General features: G+C 50.7%; 1 protein-coding gene across 1 annotated transcript; it reads right to left on the reverse strand.

The window, feature by feature from the left end:
* Positions 1-20551: 20551 nt before the first annotated feature.
* On the reverse strand, positions 20552-21511 carry LOC148591464 (olfactory receptor 14C36-like). The gene has a single exon (XM_088537524.1). The coding sequence runs from the start codon at positions 21509-21511 to the stop codon at positions 20552-20554; it is 960 nt and encodes a 319-aa protein (XP_088393650.1).
* Between the last annotated feature and the right edge of the window lie 2954 nt (positions 21512-24465).

Below are 24465 nucleotides of genomic sequence, written 5' to 3' on the forward strand. Positions count from 1 at the left end.
GCATAAAATAATCTTTTAAAAACTGCAATCCAGTAAACAAAGCCCTAGGAGATAAACATCCTTTACAACTGTCAAACTCTGAGCAAATGCTCATTTTTTTCATTGCTGCAAAGCATGCCTTATTCTGAGAAAGGAGAGAGAATAGCCAGTATCATGCCTAATATTTGAATGATCTGTTTGCAAGAACAGATATTGATGTTACCTTAAAGAAAAATGGTTGAGGGCTAAAAGGTAATAAACAAAAGTGCTGAAATACCAAGCACCACGTCTAACCCTACAGCTCAAGGGCTGTAAATTAATGGCATACTTTTTCAACATAGCAATGAACTACAAAAATTGTGCAGTCTCTTATTCCTTGCAAGGCCAACACATCTCTGAAACCTAAGTGACCTTTTGCCAAGTAAGACTGATCTTGGAAACACATCAGTGTTTCAAATCCTGCTTCTGGAAGGGTCTGTGTGAAACCTTTTGTAATGACGTTTCAGTTTTGGTGGTAACGCTGACTGTCATTTTTACTGGCCCAAAGCAAAACCAAACATAGTTAACTAAGTCTCTTGTAGTGAATTCTATCAGCTAGATAAGACATGCAGCACTTAATGTACAGAACATTTGCTGATTGTGGATGTACTCAAAGAATGTGAGGCCAGCTCATCTTTTTTGGTTAAAAGCTCTGAGCAGGACAGTTCCATCTCTGCATAAAGAGACTATCATTACATAGTTCACCTCTGTTCCCATTTTTCAGGCTTATGCATGCAGTAAAAAGTTTACACAATGCATGCTGGAAGAATTGGAAGAATTCCTACTTCTTCATTGGAAGAATTCCTACTGATTTCCATCAGATTGTGCCATAATGTGGGGCCTTGTGTTTTATTGCATTGCCTTAGCACTTGGTCATTAGTACTGAAGTGTCCCCTAATAAAAACTAAGGAGCCTTGGCAATTTTTTTTTTCTCGTATGACTCATAAACAAACAGCTGCATATAAAAATGAGAATATCAGACAAAGGTAAGTTCTTATATCATTTATACCTCCTTAATTATCTTTGCCAGAAGATCATTAAAACCAAAGTTATCATTGCTTTTAATTAAGCAAACGTCCTTAGAATGGCAAGACGTGCTGCCTTGTGTTTATCCCTGCTGGAAATGTTTATTTCTGTTGAGAAATTTTAATACGAAATATCAGGAGGAAGGAAGGAGAGTAGAGGCTTCAAATATCCTGGCTCCTGGTCCTGTATATTATGTTTTCCAAACTGTGTCTTCAAGGTGAGCAATCAAGATAAGCCACAGATCTGCAGCCCATCTAATTTGTTTTTCCATCATTTCCTTAACTTGGCTTACATGCAATAATCATTATAGTGCAAGTAACACTGCTGGGAAAATCATTTCTTCCTCACTGAATAGAATATAACTTATACTACACTTGAATCATAATTGGCCTTGTGTCTATTTCACAGACTTGCAGTCAACCTATCACTTCTCTAGCTGAGGGAGTTCTGTGTCTTCTGGCAAAGATCCTGCTTGTTACAAAATATTATGAAATCTTCTTCTGATTAAATGTAATTAAAAACACTTAGGAATCTGAACTGATTTTTTATGTCAGATGTTCAATATTATGTTCCTGAAGATTTAAGAAGTTTCTGAATATTTATTAGGAAGGTAGAAGCCTATTCTGGACAGGCTTTGAACTGTGCTCCTTGCTAGAGTAACTGACTGACTTTCCGCAATACATTTGTCACATCTTCTATTATTATAAGGTTATTATTCCCTTCCACTGTTTATCTATAATTCAGCTGCAACAATGGAAACGACTCTTATGTTCTATATATGAGCATCAAGCCCGTATAAATGATGTCAGCTATTCAGCCAGAGGATGAACAGTAGTTGACAGAGGTTATCAGTACCCTGCATTGCACTCACACCTCTGGGATGTCATGCAGCGTGCCACAAACATCTTCAGCTACACTCTCTTTGATTAAATATATTCAGGGCTGGTGGATTGCACTTAGCTTAATTTTAATGAGAAAGTGATATCTGAGGAAAAAAAAAAAGGGGGGGGTTTAAATTTGTTTTTGTATTGTTTTATTCATTTCAGTGATTTAGTTTCCTATGGAGTGCTTATGCTCCTGAGCTAATGCTCAGGGTGTTTGAGATAAAACCCCATTGTGAGGGGAGCTCATGGGTTTCTTTTTCTGTGATGAGCCATATAAACCCTCTGCATGCAGCAGACTCAGGAAAGACATGGGTTGGTGACCTTGAGTCCAAGAGAGGCTTGAAAAGCTGTTTATCACTGGAATATGGTTTTCCTCAGTTTCGGTATTGGGGGAGGAGAGCACTATTAAGCACTTTTTGAAGTAAAGTCCTCCCTTTGTTACCCAGAGGCAGCTGGGGATACTCCTTTTTTTATTCCTCCCTTTTAGGGTGTCTCTGTGCTGTAACTTTGCACTTGCGCTCAACTTGCAGTGCCAAGCAGCTCCAAACCATGAGCCATGGCATGTAGGTGAAAGCAGTCCCAGGCTTTAAGGCATCATCCAGTAAAATCAAACTGAAGAAGAGAAGGGTACACTCATTAAAACTTGGATCTGCTGCTTTTAACTTGGAGAGACATCCCTCCATAAATCCTAGAGTCTCCTTATTGGTCCAGGTTGCATCCTGTAACAGAGAAAGACAATTGCTAGAAAGCAGATGATGCTGAACTTGTTGTCATTCGCACAAGCAAGTCAAGCTCCAAAGTAAGCAAGCCAAAAGAGGAAAAGAGAAACTTTATTTTCAGGTAAGAGTTAGCTTAGTAGCGGGAAGCGGAGCGTTAACTCCAGCCTGCCGGCACCGCTGCAGGCCACGCTGGGCACTAAGTGCTGAGCTGAGCTTGCCCACGCACACAGAATTCCCCGAGGCCGGACGCCTCGGCTAGGCAGGGAAATTAAGCCCCCTCACCAAATACACTAACAGGAGCTCTTCCCAAAGCACGCACCCATTTTACACCTTACCTTAACAGGAAGAGAGAGATGACTTTCACCAAGAGATTCTCCAAAATTAACACATCCAGTTCTTCGGCCCACTCTAAGGGGAGCCCCTGCCTCCCATGCCCACTGCAGACCTGGAAGAACCTCCTCCCCGTGGGCTGGGGCCTGACCCCCACCGAGCCGTGCCCGGCTCTCACCTGCTCTCTCCTGCTCTTTGCTTCACCGGCCCTGCTGAGCTGGCGGCTCCACCCGCACGACTTCCTTTGGCATCAGCAGCAGCAGCTCAGACTGGGCCATGCGAAAATGAAAACGCCGCTAGCGAAGGCCCCAGCTGCGTCCTGGCACTGAGCAGGCCACAACGGCACATTCCTCCCGTTCCCAAAGCCGTCTGCCCTCATCCCTTCTGTAGGAAATCTCCCTGACGGATCCTCCCAGCAGAATTTACTGGTGGCTAGAGGAGCTCTGTAAAGGAAAAACAAAGTGACTCAAGGCTCTAAGATTACTAACACCCTCAACATGGCTATTTAAAAGTTGCAGCTTGTGCCAGCTTTGCAAGAGGAAGCATCGGTATTTTTTCTACTTTTTCTTTCAAAGTAATACCCAGACCTACTAAAGGAAACACTTAAAGAACACTGAAGGATGTCCAAACTCAAAAGGTCTTCATTACCTTTTTCTTCATTAGAATTTTTGAGACATGGGATTTAGTAATTCAAGGACAAGGACAGGGAACTTCTTCCACTAACTCCAGAGGTTGGAAATACCGTCTACTTCCTCACCAGAGCAATGCTGCCCCCCAGCCCTCATTTCAGCAGATCACACATTGGGGCTCCTCCTTAATGTCACTGCCTGGACACTCATTCCAACAATTCCACTCACTTCAGCAAGAACATACCGCTACCTTACTACTGCAAGAAAGAACCATGAGAAAGCTTTTATTTTTATTTGGGCCACAAGAAGAACAGCAGTTACTGGCTTCTCTTTGATAAGAGTCATACCAAAGGGGAAAAAAAAATCCCCAAATTCGGATATTTGCCTAGTACACACCAATAACTTTTAAGGAGAGTTATACATTTCTCCAAAAATATTTTGCTAGGTTCACTTAAGTGGAGCCTGCTTTAGACGTTGGGAATACTAAACAAAGCCATAGAAATGCCATCTCTAAAATTTCATCTCTTTGCTTCAAAATATTATTTATAGAGCCTATATCATTTATATTGCCTTTATATGGCCAATCATCAGGAGCTTTTTCTTAGACCCAATTCTCAGGAAAAAGAAAAAAAATCCCCACCAAAATTCTTCCCCCAAATAACTTCCCTCCCATCCCAAAATCATTATCTCCCAACATCCCTCCAAAAAAAAAAAAATCCATTTTCCCATTCCTAGTTCAAAAATTCCCTCAAAAAATATGCCTTCTAAGAAAAGGAATGTTTCCCCCCAAATGTTTCCTTCTGCCTTTTTTCAGAAAACAGCCCTGTTGACCACGGAGCTGCTGCTCGGATCTGTGCCAGCCCCGTTCTCTGCTGGAGCAAACTTACTTTGGTGGCCACTTCTGTGGCCCCACGGCCGAGCTCACTCCGCTCCACCGGGGCTGCCGGCAGGTCGGCCCTGAGCCCGCACTGAGCCCAGGGCAACGGCAACGGCAGAAACGCTCCCACCCGCTGCACACAGGACATCCTCTTCGGACACGCTTCCGTCCACTGCATTTGGGAATCACAAATGAACATGAACACGTCCACGAAAGACACTTCACCAGCTAACACATTGCTCCGTTTCCAATGTCTGCTCAATCAACACCTCTACAAAGGCAGCCCTTCCCGCGCGCTTGGGGCGGCGGGGGGAGGGGGCGGCCTCTGCCCAGCGGTGGCACCGACAGAGCGAGAGGAAACGGCCGCAACCTGAAACAGCGAAAGTTCCGCAGGAACTTAAGGAAAAACGTATTAGCAGTGAGGGTGACGGAGCACGGGAACAGGCTGCCCGGAGAGGCCGTGGAGTCTCCGTCTCTGGAGATCTCCAAGGGCCGCCTGGACGCAGCCCTGTGCCACGTGCTCTGGGTGACCCTGCGTGTGCAGGGGTTGGACTAGGTGATCCCTGGAGGTCCCGTCCAACCTTAAGGATTCTACGATTCTGTGAAGGAAGGAGTTAACAGCTGGAAGTGCCCCCTGGCACCAGCTGTGCCCGTGCGGAAACGCTGGGGGCTGCTCCCAAGGCCGAGACGGGGAAGCGGGAGGTCTTGCGGGGAGGGCCGGTCTCGCTGCGCTGGAATTGGCAGCGGTGCCCGGCTGGCCAGAGAGCCGATAGCCCCTGCGGAGGGATCCCAGAGCCGTGTCGCTGGCGCTGCCGGGAGCAGACACCCTCCTGGGAGTCGTCCGCAGCGTGAACCTGGCCTGAGCCTGTCCTGGGGCCGGGTCCCGGCCCTCCTGGGGACGCTGCCTGCGACCCCTCGTCCCCCACCGCCCTCGGCCTTTTCCGTGCGCGCGGCGGGCGCGGGAGGCAGGGCCGTGGCCGTGGTCGTGGCGCGGGTGCCGCGGGCAGCGAGGGCAGCGCGAGCCCGGGCGCCGCTGCCCGCGGGACGGGACGGGACGGGACGGGCTGCGTGAGGGCGGCGGCTGCGGGGGGACCCCGTCCTGTCCTGTCCTGTCCTGTCCTGTCCCGGTCCAGCCCAGCCCAGCCTGTTCCATCCCATCTTGTCCCAGCCTATCCTATCCCATCCCATCCCATCCCATCCCCTCATTTGTTTTTCTCTTTTCCCCCCCTTTTTTCTTTTTTGCATTTTTATCTTTTTGTTTCCTCCTTTTTAAGCTTTCTTCTTTCATTATCCCCCTTTAATCTTTTTCGTTTGTTTTTATGCATTTTATCCTTTTTTTCTTATTTTTCCCCTTTTAGATTTTTTCCTTTGTTTTTACCCCTTTTAACTGTTTTCATTATTTTTCCGTCCTTTAGCTTATTTTTTCCTTCATTCTTTGCCTCCTTCCAGCTTTTTTTCTTTCCTTTCTCTCTCTCTTTTAGTTTTCCCTTTGGCTCCTCCTTTTACCTTTTTTCATGTTTTTTTCCTCTTTTATGTTTTTTCCTTCATTTTTCCTTGCTTTAGCTTTTTCCTTCATTTTCTCCCTCTTTCAGCTTTTCTCTTTCCTTCCCCCTCTAGTCCAGGTTGCTCTTGGTTCTTGCTGTTCTCCTCAGTGTAGTGCTGAGCCAGGATGTGGATGGGGGTGCGTCACAATGATACGTGACGTGACATCAACAGTGGTGGTCTGGAGGTGGGTTCCTGTGATGTCACGTCACGTATCATTGTGACGCACCCCCAGAACACTGCCATTGCCCCTATAAAAGCGGGAGCGCTGGCGCTGGCCCCGAGCTCGCTGAGGCTCTGGCTTTGTGGTGGTGGTGGTTTAGCGCGTGGTGGTTGGTGCCCTTTTTCCGGAAAATGAAACCGGTGGCTGCCCTCAGGGGTGTTCAAAGGAGGCGACTCAGAAGAAAAGAATTATTGGATAAGATCTTGAGAGTGGTACATGGTAACAGCAGGTGGCCAAGGAGGATGGTAGACGAACGCATGGAAGTCGACGCTCCCGAAGAATGCCCTGAGGAGATGGAGGTGGATCCACCTCTGCCTGATGAGGAGCCTATGGAGGTGGATCCTGCATGACGGCCCTGGCGCCTGGGATGCCCTGCCGAAAAACACCATGGCAGAGGCATCCCAGGAGAGCCTGGGCCCCCTACGGCCACCCAGCTGCGCCCGGCCACCAGTCCCTCGGCAGAAGATCCACCTGAGGGACTGCGTGGCCAAAGAACACCTATGGGCGCAGCATCCAGCAGCCGGTTCCCCCCTTCCCTCCACTCCGCTTTCCCCCTCTCCTACCCCCTTCTCAGATCATCACGATGAAGGGGCTGTATAAGGAGCCATCTGCAGACTGTGCACCAAGACCAGCCAACCACCATGGACCAATAAATAACATTAAATAAAAGAACTCCTGAGTATCGAGTGTTGCGTGAGCCCTTCTTTCCTGCCCCACACTCCTGGGGCCTGAAGACGTGGCCTGTCTTCAGCCCTGAGCCCCGAGGGAGAGGCGATGAGAGGCCCTGGCTCCCTTGGGGCTGCTGCGCCGTGGTGACGGGGCAGTGTGGCGGGGGGTGCCGAGGTCTCTGAGGGCCCGGAGGGGGCGTTTTCGGCCGGTGGTCAAGAAGGTGGATGGCAGTAGCTATCTCCAGCTCCTTCGCTCTTCAGCTACCTAACGCCAGGCTGAACATGGTGCAAGGCCCACTGTGGAGGTGCACAGATAAGAGCACCATATCGATCGAAGGAGCTGTGCTCCCCTGGAGAAGCAAAGGGCTTCCATTCCAGCAGGAAGATGTGCTGGCCTCCGGCAGGGAGTGCCTTCCTGGCTGACGGCTTCCTTAGGGCTAGCTTGCTCAAACGGCCGAGATTTATGTTTGCCTCCCTCTTTGGCACTTGGCAGTATTCCTCTGGATTGCAGTGTTGGCTTTGGGCTTCCCCCGCCATCAAGATGCCTGACAGACTGGCGGAGCCCAGCACAGGGCCACAGAGGTGCTCAGGTGCCGCAGCAGCTCTGTGGCACACAAGGGGACATGGAGGGACCTGGGCTCGTTCAGCATTCCCAAGGGGCGGCTTCCTTTTAGATGATCCACAGAGCCTTCCTTTTTACCTCTGTGTATTTTGGGCTCCTTTGAAGAACGCCATGGGTTAGGTCCCTAGAAGGAAGGAGGGGGTCTAAGAGAGATTGGTTAAGATTCAAGCATTACTTCCTCCAAGCTCAAAATTGGTGCATACCTGTGAGTAAGAAGTCAGGCAAAGGGGCTGAGAAAACAACTCCTGGCAAAACTCGAACAGAAGAAAGAAGTATACCAAAAAAGAAAGAGGTGTCTTGGGAGGACTAGAGGAATGTTGTCAGAGGGCAGAGAGATGCAACGAGGAAGGCCAAGGCCTATTGGGAATTGAATCTTGCAATGGATGTGAAGGACAACAAGAAGGGCTTCTCCCAATGCACGACTAGCAAAAGGAAAACTAGGGATGATGCGGGTCTGCTGGATGCTGAATGCGCTGTGTGGGCCCTGATGACAAAGAATACAGAGAAATCAGAGTGACTGACTGCCTTCTTTGCCTCAGTCTCTACCTTCTAAGGCCAGCTGGTGCCAGGGGGCACTTCCAGCTGTTAACTCTTTCCTTCACAGAATCACAGAATCCTTAAGGTTGGACGGGACCTCCAGGGATCACCTAGTCCAACCCCTGCACACGCAGGGTCACCCAGAGCACGTGGCACAGGGCTGCGTCCAGGCGGCCCTTGGAGATCTCCAGAGACGGAGACTCCACAGCCTCTCCGGGCAGCCTGTTCCCGTGCTCCGTCACCCTCACTGCTAATACGTTTTTCCTTAAGTTCCTGCGGAACTTTCGCTGTTTCAGTTTGCGGCCGTTTCCTCTCGCTCTGTCGGTGCCACCGCTGGGCAGAGGCCGCCCCCCCCCCGCCCCAGGAGCGGCGCCGCCATGTGGCCGGGGGGGGGTGCGCGCATGCGCAGTGCGCTCTGCCGCGCTCGCTGCTGCCCCCGCGTGTCGGGGCGGAGGCGCTGCAGGAGCGGGGCGCGTGCGCGTGCGCAGTGCGGTCGGCGGCCCCTTGTGGCGCGCGGCGCATGCGCGGGGCCGGCAGGTGCGCGGCGGCGGCGGGAGCGCGCGGGAAGGGCGCGGGGGGGCGGCGCTCGTGGCCCGTGGGGCGGCCGCGGCCGCGTCCTGCCGGCGGGGGCAGCACCGCGCGGAGGCGGCGGCGGGGCCGGGGGGCCGGGGCGCGGGGCCGGCCTGCCCGTGTGCGGGGTGTCCCGGGAGGGCTGCGCGCGGGGCCCGGGGTGGGCTGGGCTGAGCGCTCGCACCTACGGAGGAGGCGCGAGGAGGCCGGGGAGCAGCGAGAGGAGTGGCGGTGGGCGAGGACGTGGCCCCGACGCTCAGCATCCGCACGCCAGAAGGCTCCTGCCGCTCCAGAGCGCTGGGAGCTGGCGCCAAAACCCGAGCCCTCGTTGTGGTTGTTTTGCAGGGCAGTTCCGTGGAGGGAGCCGTTCTGCAGAGAAGCCCCTGGGACATTGCGATGTCATCGCTCCTCCTGGTCATGGTGGCCTGCGCCCTCACGCCTGTGTGGCGAGGACCTGGGCGCTGCTTCCTTTTGAAAGGTATTAAGTGACCAGACATGGGAAACATAGGAATATATTACCTGGTAAAGTGACATTTTCATTTTCATTTGGCATCTCCATGCCAAATGCAGAGGATGGAAGCGTGTGTGAAGCGGATGTCGTGTATGAAGTGGATGGGAAAAAAAAACTTGGCCTCCTTTTCATACGAGCTTCTGAAGGTTCTCCAGGGGGGGCTAATAAAATCAAGCATTTCATTTAAAAAATACCCCTATATGAAAGAAAAATAAGTACCGGTAATAGAAATGTTCATAGAGTCCTAGAATGTAAGAAATACCTTTTTCTTAATGCAGCAGCTCTGCTTAGAGGAAGCTTCGTGCAGTACAACGATGACTTGAGCATAAAAAGCAGGGTTCAGTGGCCTTAGGCCTAGATTTGCTATAATGCAGAACTCTTCACCTTTAGAAATGGGCAATCTTGACCTCAGATCATTGTAGGAAGCAGAGCCCGCACTTGCTGTGGTGTGTGAGTTGACATCCCAAAAATGTAATCTGCAGAGCCCAGCTAGGGGAGAAACACGAGGGCAGAGCAAAAGCAAATGAGCAGGGAAGCAAAAAGGGACTTTTTCAGTGTGTATTCTTTTGGGCTTCTCAGAAGCTACTTTCAGGCATCATTCTCATAATTTCTCAGCTTTACCCCTATTGCACAGGCTTTTTTTTTTTATTAAAAAAAATAAAGAGGCATCTTATTCTCTAAGATCCATACAGACCAATCTTGTCCATCTGTGGCATCAGCCAGATAAGTTGGAGATCAAGTCAAGGCACTATACATTTTTCTTTTTTTGCGTTTGTCATATAACTGATAAGCCAAGAATGGGGTAAACTTTCACATGACGTACTTAATATACCAGTAAGAAGAAAGATTTTTAATGCTCAAATTATTCTACAATCAAAACAGACTAGTTTAAATGATGTTTTACTTTTTATTAAAATATAGTCAAACAATACAATTCAAACAATATTATATATATGTTTTATATCCATCCATATATATAAAACAGATATATCTTAAAATGTATTCGTTTTATATATGGATGTGTCTAAAATATATGTGTATATAAATATTCCTGTATGTATATAAAATATATCTGTATTTAGAAGTACTCTTTACTAAACTATATACAGCTAACAGAACAGAATGCAATTAATTTTATTTTAGATAAAGTAGAAATGAAGTGTTCTGAAGATCACATTATGAAGCACAGAAGAAGTTTCTAATTATTTTCTTCATTTCCTGATAATAAAAAAGACAAATTATCAATAAGCACAAATAAAAGTTTAAGAACCAGATAGTTTATTTCTTCACACAAAGTTAAAGAATCTGTAAACTCATCCAGCTGTTGGTGATATTTAGCAATAACATGTCCTACAACCATCACCATGCTTCTATATTCTGTGTAGTTTCAGAGGCATCCCTATGTGTCCAAAAGAGTAGAGGAGACACAGCCTGGAGCACCAGTTGTTTCCACAGTTAGGAAGAGATCCTCCCTGAGAAACCACAGATAAAAGCTGAGAAAGTTACTTGGTGTATGCTGAATTAGTTTAGCTTTGCTACTTGTCCAGTAAGACTCAGAAGAAAAGAGAACTGTACTTAAAGCTAAAGGAGAAAGGTAGGAAACCAGGAAATCCAGGCACATTTAATTTGAGCATTCCAATGTTAAGTTCCAGAAGCCCACAAGTCCTGGGATAACATAAATGATTTCCCTTCTCAAGTTAGTACGTGGCATTATACTAGATGAGAAGGGAATGTTTTTCAGGCATGACCTCCCTGAATCCAAAATATCCTCATTCTTGCACAGTCAGAACAGAGCATCTGTCCTACCTCTTAATCAGATGTGAAAGAAGAGATTGAGATAGCAGTGCCTAAGCAAAGAGGCTCCCTCTTTTCAAGGTAAACTGCAGAGGGACCAAGAATTGTATCTATTCTCTACACAAGTACCTCAGGGATGAGTGGGCTCATGGCTCTTTGGATCTGAAGACTTGATTTCCAACATCCATATCTAAACCAAATCATGCTGGGATTGCCTGGCTTGGCCGGTGGATGCCTCCTGAAGACATTTGCTGAATGCTGACAACTCATAAATCCTCTTTTACAGGGAGAGGACAGAGAACCTGAATAATTCCTGTAAAACCTGCACAGGCAGACACCTCCCTTCATATCATACTTGGGCTTCTAAGTTCAGAAGAGATTATTGGGGGACTAAAGAAAAACCTCAAACTCTTCTTATGTTTTAGACTTCTTTTAAAGCTGTTGAAAGGAATGACCAAGTATTCCTGTGTTTGCCTGCTTGTAGGGGAAGAAAGAGGAAGTAATAGACGGAGAACAGCACCATCCTTTCATGGTCCCCCCATCCCTAAGGAGAGAAAGAGAGTATCAACCCCTGAAGAACATCACTGTTAACATGAGTCAGATGGACTTGCCCCTCTCTTCTCCCCTCTGAGCTAAATGACGTCCAACTCCTTTCCCACATGCTCCATTCCTGATGCCTCCACCCCATGTCTCCCCAGTCTATCTACAAAGATGTTATGGAAAAGCACATCAAGGGCATTCCTAAATGGTACTCTCCCCTCTTCCTTTGGAGAAGGAAATGAGTTCACAAAAACAACCTGCTGATAATCTGGAAAGCCTGGGGAGCCCACTAAAGGAGTAAGTGTATGTGACCTAAACCCACAACAGAGGTCGGGGCAAGCTGAGTAGCTGTGACCCTCCTGAGGTGAAAGGGTCCCAGTGCCCAGGCTGCACACGTTCTCCTCTGATTGCTTGTGATAAGGGCTCATGACACACACCACTGGGTCAAATGAATTTCTGTGGCAGAGTTGGAGGACAAAAGTAGGAATGAATCAAAAAATGGGAATGCAGTCCAGGAGTCCTACCAGTACACATCCCCAAACACAGGTGGATCTCAGACCCTCTCGGGCAAGCCCCTTTCTGCAATGATCGGCAGCAGCTGGGAGGAGATGCCTCTGGTGGGGTGGAGGGCAGCTGTATTGCTCTCTGGGTAGGCAAAGAGATCTCAGGCTCTTGTCGCACCAGTGCAGAGCAGCTGTCTGCTCAGAGGCCTGCGGGGGAAGAGGGACAGAGCTCAGGGCTCACGGGGTGAAGGTGGTGATGTGTGTCTGGGGCCAGGGCACTGCTTTCTCCTAGACCTTCTCCTAGGAAAGCTGTGCAGGAGTAGGCATACCCTGGAGAAAAGCTTTTCCCATGTTCCTGGAACCAACAGCAGGGTCCCTTCTGTGTGAGAACATGACATGCTGTCAGCAGGGCCATGGCTGCCATTCGTACTGTGAGGTCATTTCTGCCTGAGTGCTTGATAGCCCCAAATTCTGACTCTGAGGACACTTATTGCTCTGGATAGGCCAGAGGGGGCTCTTAGCTGCCACAAGCTGTTGTGATGTTACCTCAGTGTCCGGTGGTGACAAGCCAGAAAAGGCCCATGGTTTGGATGTTGGTTGTGTTGGCCTTTTTGCCTCAGGACCTGATATGCCAGCAGCAGGTAAATGGCCTGGATGTTGTTAGTGAGGTCACTGCTGTGCCTGTTCCTGTTAGGCCAAAAGCAGGGATATGGCCTGGATATTGGTAGTGAGGTCACTGCTGGGCCAATCCTTGATAGCTCAAAAGGAAGGAGATGGCTCTGAGGGTGACAGTGAGGTCACATCCTTCTCTATAGACTTGATGCCATCAGGAGGCTCTGGGTTGCTGAGGTTTCTTGTGACGTCACCTCTGTCCCTGCTGCTGATAGGCCAGAGCCAGCTGAAGGTTCCAGGGCACATTGTGAGGTCACTTCTGCCGGTGTGCGGGATTGGCCAGCAGCAGAACCAGCCCCAGCCAAGGGCCTGTGAGGTCCCATCAGTGTGAGCAGCTGATCAGAGGACAGGGCTGTGACATGGACTGTGAGGACGCGTCTGTCTGTGTAGAGGACAGGCCGGAAATGCACTGGCCATGCAGGGCTGTCCCCAGAGCGAGTCCTGGAGATGGAGAAGGAGCAGCAGGCGAATGGCTGCTCCTCATCCATAGATGGGATCCTTGGAGGGGATCACCTCCCGCACGAGGGAGGTGAGCGGTGAGGCTGGAGGGAGAGGCGGGCAGCAGGGATGGGACCTGCATGGAGAGCACGAGGATGGTAGGAAAGGAGACCTGGGCCAAGACAGCCAGGCTGGAGCTTCTCCAGTGAGGGGACATGTGTTCCTGGCCATGGGCATTTCCTCTCACACAAAGCAGCCCAACGGGTACTCTCTCCTGTGCCTGACACTGGTTCAGGAAGAACAAGGTGCCACCGAAGATGTCCATGGGCCTTGACAGCCTTTGATGCAGCCACCCAGAGGTCCTCATTAGCCCATTACCTGTTCATATCATGTGGTGAGATGAAGAGAAGTTCAGGGGAGGAGAGCTAGAAGGATTTGAGAGGGCAGGGCCTGGAGCAGATACATGGCGGGGTTGGGGTGCCATCCAGCACCCTGGATGTAGACGGGATGGGCTTTCCCTACAGCCAGTGCTGGAATGTCTGTGTTTGGGTACAGGACAGAAACGCAGGATGTTCTGGGACACTTGCCCAGCAATGACTCCAAGGGGACATGGTTTTCCTGTAGGTCCCTGGCTGTATCTGCTAGAGACATGTGGTTGTGCTGGACACCCGTGGCATCTGACAAGGCCCTGCCAGCACTTTTCTGTGCCATCAAATCAAGGCTCTGCACTGAATTACAAGAGCTGCTGGTTAATCCTGCAATCTTCCCATGCTTCCACTTCCTAGCGAGTGGGGCTGTCATTGTAGTTGTCATCTGGGGTCATTTCAGACAGCTAACGCAATTCCCCACCTGGACCCCAACTCGTGCTGTAGGATCATGCAGGTCTCCCAGTAGCTCCATCGGAGCAAGCAGGCACTGGCACCTGCCTTGCATCTCCTCAGTCTCTTCCACTGTCACCAGGTGCTTCCGTGGGAGCAACTGACTCTCAGCCTTCATCTCCAGGGATTGTAGTGGAGCTTTGACAAGGAGCTTGTGTACAGATCTCTGTGCTCTGCTAACTTCCGTTTGGCAAGGGGAATGCCACCACTCGTGTGTTTGTGGAGTTTACAGGAGGGATCTGAATATGACTTCACACTCAGATCTAGGCAGGTACTGCCAGATGGATATTTCTGAATCAGCACCTGAACCTTGTGTCAGTGGACTCCCACTTGTCCACTTCTCAGCCTCCTGTCTAGTTAAGGGATGTGAGATAAGGCTTCCAGAGTGGGGTATTTCCAACTTTCATAGATAGTCATCCTTTGATGCAATAAATTGCCATGTTGGAATAATCTCTCTCCAATCATTAGCAAAGGACAACAGGTGATTATTTTAGTTTATTGAAGTGCGCTTTTCCCAGGAGGAGGGGGCACAAGGGGCAGAGAAATTGGTGAGTTCAGCTGGGCCTCTGCTCCTGAGCGGGGCCAGGCTCCTGGGACGGAGGCAGCTCGTGGCAGCCTGGCAGCACTGCCCAGAGACAGGCGAGTGCAGGAGCAGCTCCTGTGCCAAGAGCAGCAGGGCTGCGGGCACTGCCTGCTGCTGCGGACAGCAGAGGAGAGAAGGCAGCGAGGGATGAATGGTGGTTTGGAGCAAGGGGAACAGAGCAGAACTCAGTGCATGGCAAAATCTTCACAGCCGTTTACATGGTGAGTGTCTGGCTGCAGGGCAATGCTGTTGAGCTTTCTGGAGGGGACTTCTGCTCAGAGTCCATGCCATTATGCACTGGGTTTTTAATAGTCTCTCTCCTGGATTATTCAGGGCATAGCAGGCTGAGGAGATGCTGCAGGGCAGGCGTTCCCTGCCACTGTCACAGGGACAGAGCATCCTGCTTCCTTCTCGCAGGGACGTTGCAGGGGGTGAAGGCAGGGAGTGCAGCCAGGTCTGTTCTTCAGAGCAGTGTCCCTGCGCCTGCTGTGTGCCCGGGGCAGTGACTCTGCAGCCTGCGAGGGGCAGCGCTCAGCCTGCCTGGGGAGCTCCCCATGGGCCTGCAGGGAGAATCTCTGCATGAGAGGAGAGACACCTGGCAGGGATTAGGGCAGTGAGGGATTAAGAGGTCTGTGAGAAACCTCAGCAAGCCGCTTCATCCCCACCTTAGATTGCAGATAGCATCACCATCATTATTGTGGCTTCGGAGGACTTTATGTGACCTAATCACTACGACCTGCGGCCACAGAGCCAGGAGGTTTCCGTAGGGCAGAGCTGAACACATGGAGGTTGATACGGGATCTGTGAGCCGTGGCAGGGACAAGACCCAGGGACAGAGGAAGAGCTGCCGGCAGGGACAGCTCCAGGCAATAGAGACAGGCAGGGAAGGGGCAGGAAGTGCAGGGCAGGAGCTGCCTCCTCTGCAGCCAGACCTCCATCCATATCCAGGGGCATCTCTCCTGCCACGGGCCCATTTCCTGCTGCCCCACCAAGGGGCTCAGCGTCACTGCTCTGTACTGTCACCCTCTGCGAGGTTGCATGCCCAGCTACGTACGGTGAAGGCTTTCCAGGATGTCTCTCTGTGCCTCTCCTTGCCTGCCTTGGTAGCAGTGTCATGGTCTTGCTCCTTGATTCCCTTCCTGTCCAGGATGCTCCTGTTCCTGCTCTCAGCTTTCTGGCGTTGGGTGTTTTCAGCTGAAGTTCAGGTGCTGATGTTGCAAGCTGTGGAACAGAGGGGTCTGCAGGGAAGGAGCTTTTCCATCCCCCTTCTGTCCTGTGCAGCTCCATGAAATGCAGTGCACAGGGCTGGGAAATGAGCTGTATCTCCCTTAAGGAGAGCCCATCCTCACTGCTAAGAGATACCCATGAGGAAGCTGCAGAGATGCTGAGGGTATGGAGGTGGTGGGGAGAATCTGTCTATGGGCAGCTGAAAAGAGCCCTGTGTGCTCTTGGCAAGAAGGGGAGTGAGGAGACTCTCTCAGGCGTATGGGGAAAGAGTGAGAAATTGAAAATCTGCATTGTGAAATGGGACTTCTCTGCCCTCTGCAAGGTCTGATCTCCTGTTAGGATAGTAGAGGACTGTGATCATCCTCCACCATAGAACAGCTGGGAAATAGTCTAAGAGACAAATGAGATGTCCCCAATCTGCACACAGCAAGAGTGGATGATTTCCTCTCTGGACTCAGTAGAAATGCCAAAGAGGTCTATTTTGAGGAACACTCCCCAGGGGTGACAAGCACAGCTCCAATCAAATAAAAAATATTGAACAATTCAATGAAACTCTGTTCCTCAAACCACCCTCTTTATATTTGGGAGGGAAGATGCTGAAAGGCTCGTTGATGTCTTAAGTGGACTTCACCTGATGTTCCCTGATTCCCAGTGCTGTACAGCAGGACAGACCCCCTGGAGTCCAGCGGCTGAGGTCCCTGCCCCTCACAGCACACTCAGCCAGCACAAAGTTCAAGCAAAGGAACTGTGCAAGAGCCTCTTGGAAATGACATTGGTAATTTGGGGATGTTTGAAAACTGAATGAATTCAGAGGGGTTTTTTGCAGTTGTCTTGTTCTTTTCGTTCTCCTTAAAAACTCATCCAGTGCAAAGCAGAACTCATGTACTGAAAAAAAGCGATCCTTTCAATAAAGAGAGAGGCAGTGTTTGACTATGTGGGGGGAGAGTGTATGAAAACTGAATAACTTGGGAGTTCTTTCTTTTTCCTGATTTTTTTTTTTTGTCTTGAAGAGTTAGTTCTGACTTCTCACTAACTTCTCTTCTTTGGACAGTTCCTAATGACACGAGGGAGGCAAATGTTGAATAGCAGCTCTTTTACCGACTTCCTCCTCCTGCCATTCGCAGACACGTGGGAGCTGCAGCTCTTGCACTTCTCACTCTTCCTGGCCATCTACCTGGCTGCCCTCCTGGCCAACGGCCTCATCATCACAGCCGTATCCTGCAACTACCGCCTCCACACCCCCATGTACTTCTTCCTCTTCAACCTCTCCCTCCTCGACCTTGGCTCCATCTCTACCACTGTGCCCAAATCCATGGCAAATTCTTTGTGGGACACCAGGGCCATTTCCTACTGGGGATGTGCTACACAGTTCTTCATGTTTGCATTTTTCATTTCAGCTGAGTATTCTCTCCTCACAGTCATGGCCTATGACCGCTACGTTGCCATCTGCAGACCCCTGCACTATGGTGTCCTCATGGACAGCAGAACTTGCATCAAAATGGCCGCAGCTGCCTGGGCATCTAATTTTCTCTATGCTCTCCTGCACACTGGGAACACATTTTCCCTATCACTTTGCCAAGGCAATGTGGTGGAGCAGTTCTTCTGTGAGATGCCCCAGATCCTCAAGCTCTCCTGCTCACACTCCTACCTCAGGGAAGTTGGACTTCTTGAGGTTAGTGTCTGTTTAGGCTTTGGGTGTTTCATTTTCATTGTGGTGTCCTACATGCAGATCTTTAGAGCTGTGCTGAGGATCCCCTCTGAGCAGGGCTGGCACAAAGCCTTTTCCATGTGCCTCCCGCACCTGATTGTGGTCTCCCTGTTCATCAGCACAGGCATGTTTGCCTACCTGAAGCCTCCCTCCATCTCCTGCCCATCTCTGAATCTGGTGCTGGCTGTTCTGTACTCGGTGGTGCCTCCAACTCTGAACCCCCTCATCTACAGCCTGAGGAACAAGGAGCTCAAGGATGCCCTGAGGAAAGTAATTTCATGGACATTATTCAGAAATAGTAATATTGATGTTGCTCTCCACATGTGAATCCCACTGTATCGTGTACCAGGACTGAGCAATATTTCTTTATGTTTATTAGATTTACTATTACTAGCATTTGTTAACATGCTGCTACACAAATGGTTGGATTTGTTCGTCCTTGAATTAGATTACTTTGTCTCATATGGTTTCCAAATAAATTGGTGTCTAAGTCTGGGTCATAGCTGACCCCCTCACTCTGTCATTAAGAGCAGAAAGTTCCACCCAGTGCAGTGCCTGAAGGCTGCTCTTTAGAGGAAGCTGCTTTTAAGAATAGGCTCAAGGAAATGGAGGAGGCCTGTAGCTATTGGTCTTCCCCAGATGTCAATATTGGATTCAGTCTTGTCCAGCTACTTGTTTAATCACCTGAATGAAGGGGATGAGTGCACACTTAGCAAGCGTCCTTATAGTCCCAAACTGGGAGCAGTGTCTGATACCCCACACCTCTGTGCAGCCATTCCGAGGGAAATGAACAGGCTGGAGAGTTGGGCCTCATGAAGTTCAGGGTCCTACACCTAGGTAAGAATTACTGAATGCACTGGTACAGACTGGGGTTGACCTGCTGGAGGGCAGCTCTGCAGAGAAGGACCTGGGCATCCTGGTGGACTGCCAGGTGACCACGAACCAGCAATGGCTCCTTGTGACCAAGAAGGACGGTGGCCTCCTGGGGCGCATTACGAAGAGTGTTGCCAGCAGGTCAAGGGAGGAGATCCTCCCTCTCTATACTTGACCTTGGTGAGGTCCAGTCTGGAGTCCTGTGTCCACTTCTGTGTTCCTCAGTACAAGAGGGACATGGAACTACTGGAGAGAGTCCCGTGGAGGACTACAGAGATGATTAGGGGATTGGGACACCTCTCCTCTGAGGAGAGGCTGAGAGAGCTGCACTTGTTCAGCCAGGATAGGAGAGGGCTGAGGGGGGATCCCATCACTGTGCACAAATACATCAAGGAAGAGCCTCCTTCTCTGGAGATATTCCAAACCTGCCTGGACATGATCCTGTGCAATGTGCAGTATGTGAACCTGCTTGTGCAGGGCTCTGGACAAGATGATCTCCATAAGTCCCTTCCAACTTCAACTTCAACCCTTCTCTAATATTTGAAATGCCTGCACTGAAATATATCAGCATTCTGCACTGTAAGGATCTGCCTGTGCCTCATCCTTATAGTGACTGATACCTGTGTAGGATGAAAAGGCATCCAGGGTCACCTGAGATGGCCAAGGAAATCCACAGTGCCCTGGCACAGTTCTGGGTGACCACGGACAAATGTCAGAAACATGCAGGACCAGATGCAGCTCTGCAGAGAGGGACCTGGGCGTCATGGTGGATGACAAGTTGACCATGAGGCAGCAGTGTGCCCTCGTGGCCAAGAAGGCCAATGGGATCCTGGGGTGCATTAAGAAGAGCATCTCCAGCAGGTCGAGGGAGGGGATCCTGCCCCTCTACTCAGCCCTGGTGAGGCCGCATCTGGAGTATTGTGTCCAGTTCTGGGCTCCACAGTACAAGAGGGATGTGGAGCTGCTGGAGAGAGTCCAGCACAGGGCCACAAGGATGATGAGGGGCCTGGAACATCTGCCCTATGAGGAGAGGCTGAGGGAGCTGGGCCTGTTCAGCCTGGAGAAGAGAAGGCTGAGAGGGGATCTAATCAGTGTATATAAATACCTCAAGGGAGGGAATGCAGAGGACGGTGCTGGTCTCTTTTCAGTGGTGGCCACTGATAGGACTAGAGGAAATGGCTGGAAACTGAAACACCAAAAATTCCACAGGAACTTAAGGAAAAATTTCTTAACAGTGAAGGTGACAGAGCACTGGAACAGGCTGCCCAGAGAGGTTGTGGAGTCTCCTTCTCTGGAGATCTTCAAAACGCGCTTGGATGCAGTCCTGTGCCACGTGCTTTAGGTGTCCCTGCGTGTGCAGGGGGTTGGACTAGATGATCTCTAGAGGTCCCTTCCAACCCTAAGCATTCTATGATTCTATGATTCTATACATCCTGCCCCTGGTATTTGATAGATGGTGACCCAGAGGGCTCTCCGTTCTCCCTTCTTCCTGACAGTTGAGTCCTCACTGCCTCTCCTGAGACTGCAGAGTCCTCTTTTGCCTGCGAATACCCAGTGCTTTACCTCTAAGAAACTCCGTCTTTGAGGACCTCTCCCTTTATGAGGCTCTACTCACAGTCCATCCCAGGCATATGCTGTCCCAGGAGGATCTCTGTGCTCTCCTGACACCGCCAGCTTCCCCTCCATGAGAACAGCCGTCTGACACTGTGCCTTAATACGTAGGAGAGCTGTGCATGTGTAAATCCATGACCATTCAGCATCTCCACTATCCTTGGACTCTGATAGGTGAATTCTCAGACCGGCCCTTGGTCTCTGAAAGATCATTACATGATTCTGAGCTCTGTGTTGCTGAACGCTTGGAGAATCCTGTGCAGCAGGCCCTTGAGGGATGCAAGTCCTTGGGCCTATTCTTGACACCAGCTTTGGAGGAAAAGCCCAGCTTTCACACACTGTACTGATAGAAATTACTTTATTACAGAGATACTGTTAGGGAGCCAGTCCTTGTCCAGCATTCAACACAAATTAGGGTATCAGGTGAGACAGAGGAGGCACCGTAAAAAGGGGAATGAATACAAGTAGTTGTATAGTAACACAATAACAATTATTATCACTACTAAAAGTCATAATAAAAATAACATGAAGAAAAAATGCTCAATCTAGTTACGGGATACAGAAAGAGTCATTTATGGAGAGATGTGGAAAAATTACCACTGCTTGAAAAGGTCCATGAAATCACTTTCCTAATGGCATCCTTGAGCTCCTTGTTCCTCATGCTGTAGATGAGGGGGTTCACTGCTGGAGGCACCACCGAGTACAGAACAGCCAGCACCAGATCCAGAGGTGGTGAGGAGATGGAGGGAGGCTTCAGGTAGGCAAATGCACATGTGCCGAGAAAAAGGGAGACCACGACCACGTGCGGGAGGCACATGGAAAAGGCTTTGTGCCGGCCCTGCTCTGATGGGATCCTCAACACAGCAGTGAAGATCTGCACATAGGACACCACAATGAAAGTGAAACACCCAAAGGCTAAACAGACACTAACCACAACAATACCAACTTCCCTGAGGTAGGAGTCTGAGCAGGAGAGCTTGAGGATCTGGGGGATCTCACAGAAGAACTGCTCCACCACATTGCCTTGGCACAGTGGGATTGAGAATGTGTTCCCAGTGTGCAGGAGGGCATGGAGAAAGCCACTGGCCCAGGCAGCTGCTGCCATTCTGACACAAGCTCTGCTGCCCATGATGGTCCCATAGTGCAGGGGTCTGCAGATGGCAAAGTAGCGGTCATAGGCCATGACTGTGAGAAGGGAACACTCTGCTGATATGAAAAACGAAAAAAATAAGGTCTGTGCAGCACATCCCAATTGGGAAATGGTCCTGGTGCCCCATAGGGAACTGGCCATGGATTTGGGGAGAATGGTGGAGATGGATCCAAGGTCAAGGAGGGAGAGGTTGAGGAGGAAGAAGTACATGGGGGTGTGGAGGCAGTGGTCGCAGGCTACGGCTGTGATGATGAGGCCATTGGCCAGGAGGGCAGCCAGGTAGATGGCCAGGAAGAGCGAGAAGTGCAAGAGCTGCAGCTCCCGCGTGTCTGAGAATGGCAGGAGCAGGAACTCGTTGAATGAGCTGCTGTTGGACATTTCTTCTATTGGGCCCAGGAAAACTGTGTAGGCAAGAAAAGACAATAATAGCTTAGAAGAATTTTCTCTGAAATAAACTTTCCATTTTTCATAGAAATCCTTCTCTACTCTGTCCCGACTCTCAGTAATTTCTTCTTCGCACTCATTTAACTCTGTTCTCCCTCTAAGTTCAAGATGGATATGTGATAGAGAGAACAGGACACTGCTACTGACATGGTAAGGACTCTGTGCACTGAATCCTGCCCTGGAGGGCACCTCACAACCCCAGCAGGACAACAGAGACAGTCACGTGTCCTGACAGTCACCAGGTCTCCTAAAGGGAGAGTCAACCCATTTGCAGCCCCTCCAATGACGCTGCCCAGCACCCTGGGCACATTGCCCCTCTTCAGACACCTCCATGGCAGGACCTCAGGGTGAATATCTGAATTTGTAGCTGAAGCCCCAGCTGACTGCCAGGACAAGAGCAGAAAGGAGAGGCAGGGAAATGAGGAGAAACACTGTGACTGCTGCCAAGGGAGGACAGAGAGACAGAGCAGCACCGTCCCCAGGTTGCACCTACCAGACAGTGTGGACTCCCAGGGCAGTGGTTCTCAGCCCCTGTGCCTTGCAATGGGAAATGGGCACATGGCAGGAGAGAGGCAGCTCTGCTGTTCTGGAAATCTGAGTGCAGAGGAGGTCAGAAAAGCCCTGGAGCCCTTCCCCTTGAGAGCAGAGTGAGACTAAGCACAATGAGAATGAGGAGAGCTGCAAAGGGGATATTGCTGCTGCCCACAGGTGAAAAGGCAGTTGGAGGAATATTCTGGGGTCCTCGCAGACCTATTGATCCCTCAGAGCAGCAGTGCAGAACTCTCCTTCAGGCATCTAAACCTAGAATGTGCCATTCATTTGCTGCCTTGTCAAAGATACAAAACAAAATCCTAGCCTCTGGATATTCCCTTCCCTTTCACAGAAGCTTCCCAAGAGTGTCCTCTTGAAAAGCCCCTTCCAGATATGTGGTGTGGGTGAGGCTGAGCTGTGAGCAGCCCTGACCCCACACAGCAGCCTCTCAGCAGGAGAATGAACCTGCCCAGGGGGGATCTCTCCTCCCACCCAGAGCTTCTCCCTGCAGCGCCCTGGCAGGCTGAGTGCTGATCCTCACAGAATCACTGCCCCGGGCACACAGCACCCTGGGGCGCATGGACACTGCTCTGAAAAACAGTGCTCTGAAGAACCTGTGTGCCCACATTGCCTTCACTGTCTTGCACCAGCTAGCGAAGAAGCAGCCATGATGCCCTGACCTTGTGATGCTGGGACAGGGAATTTCTGTTCTGAAGCATCTCCTCGTATGCAAATTAGAAGCAGGGAGAACAATCCTCAAAAAAGAAAGTCATCAGCTGGAGGGATGCTGCAGACCCCTCCAGAAACCTCAGCAGCATTACCCTGCAGCCGGTGACTTACCATGTCACAGATTGCTCCCACCATGGGCTCTCCTCTGTCCTCCCACTCCACGCTGCCTTTCACCTCTCTGTCCTCTCTCCTCTGCTGTCCGCAGCAGCAGGCAGTGCCCGCAGCCCTGCTGCTCTTGGCACAGGAGCTGCTCCTGCACTCGGCTGTCTCTGGCAGTGCTGACAGGCTGCCACGAGCTGCAGCCCAGCTGAATTCATGAATTACTCTGTCCCTTGGGATTCCTCCCTCTGGGATATGTTCCATCAAGTAGAGTAACCTGTTTTCCTTCTCTAAAGAGTACAGGGATACAGATTCCAACATTGCAGTTTATTTCATCAGATAATGATTATCTACCAAAGTTAGAAATGTCCCACGGGAAGTCCTGATTCACATCTCTTAACTAGGCAGGACACCCAGACTGAGATAAGAAGGGAGCTTGTTGACACATGGTGCATATATGATTCAGATGACTTATTCAGATGGCTTATTGGGGTTCCACATGTCTGTTCAGAAACGCCAGGTTTGGAGAAGGATTCAGCTAACTCATGAACTCCACAAATACATGGCAGGTGGGATTCCCCCTTACCAGGCTAAGCATGCACATGGTCTGCTTGCAAGCTCCTGGCCTAAAGGTCCTCATGGAATCACTGGAGATAGAGCTTCAGTGGGAGGCCAGGTCAGGAATTTCCTTGGTCATCTCTAATGAGCCTGGATGCCTTCTATCCTGCTAGAGCAGCACTCACAATAAAGCTGAGGGACAGGCAGATCCCTACAGCTCAAAGGGACTTGAGGGAGAGAAGGCGCCTTTCTCTGGTTGCAAGGGATGTTTGGAGATCATCTAGTCAGATGACGGTCAAGTCAATGTTTGCAAGCACCTGGGAGGCCAGCAGCAGGCACATGGCACTGCTCCTGCTTGGGAGGGGGGTCACATTGTCTGTGCTCCTGACTGGACAGCACCAGGCATTAGCAGGTCCATACATGTCTGTGAGGGTGACCGTGAGCTCTGCTCTTTGCTGAGTCCCGGGCAGGCCAGCAAGAGGCGCCTGGCTGGGCAGTTCCTTGGGAGGTCCCTGCTGGCAGAGCAGCTGCGAGGCCAGCGCTGGCCCATGGCTGGGGACGGGCTCTGAGGCCGCTCCTGTCCCAGCAGCAGCGCGGCCGGCAGCGGGGTCTGGTGCAGACACGCGGGGAGGTCCCTTGTGTGCGCGGAGCTGCCGGGGCAGCAGCAGGCGCTGCCTGTGAGGCCAGGGGTGTCTCAGCAGCGGGGAGGGACACGGAGGCCATTGCGGGGACGCTGCCGGGAGGCCCCTGCTCTCTGCAGGGCTGGCTCTGTGCTGACACGTGGGCGTCGGCTGGTGACGTCACTGCTGCCGCAGCCCCTGATAGGCCAGGCCGCGCAGCTGGTTGTGACGTCAGCAGCCCCTTCCTGGCCGGGGCGGCTCTGCCGAGGAACCTGGTGTCCCTGCAGCCCGCGGCGGCAGCAGCCCACGCTGGGCTGTGCGCGAGCGAGGTCCCCCTGCCCGAGGAGCTGC

This window comes from Tinamus guttatus, unplaced genomic scaffold (assembly GCF_059628265.1).
Source record: "Tinamus guttatus ecotype Peru unplaced genomic scaffold, ASM5962826v1 Tinamus_guttatus_pri_ptg000804l, whole genome shotgun sequence".
Classification (NCBI taxonomy): domain Eukaryota; kingdom Metazoa; phylum Chordata; class Aves; order Tinamiformes; family Tinamidae; genus Tinamus; species Tinamus guttatus.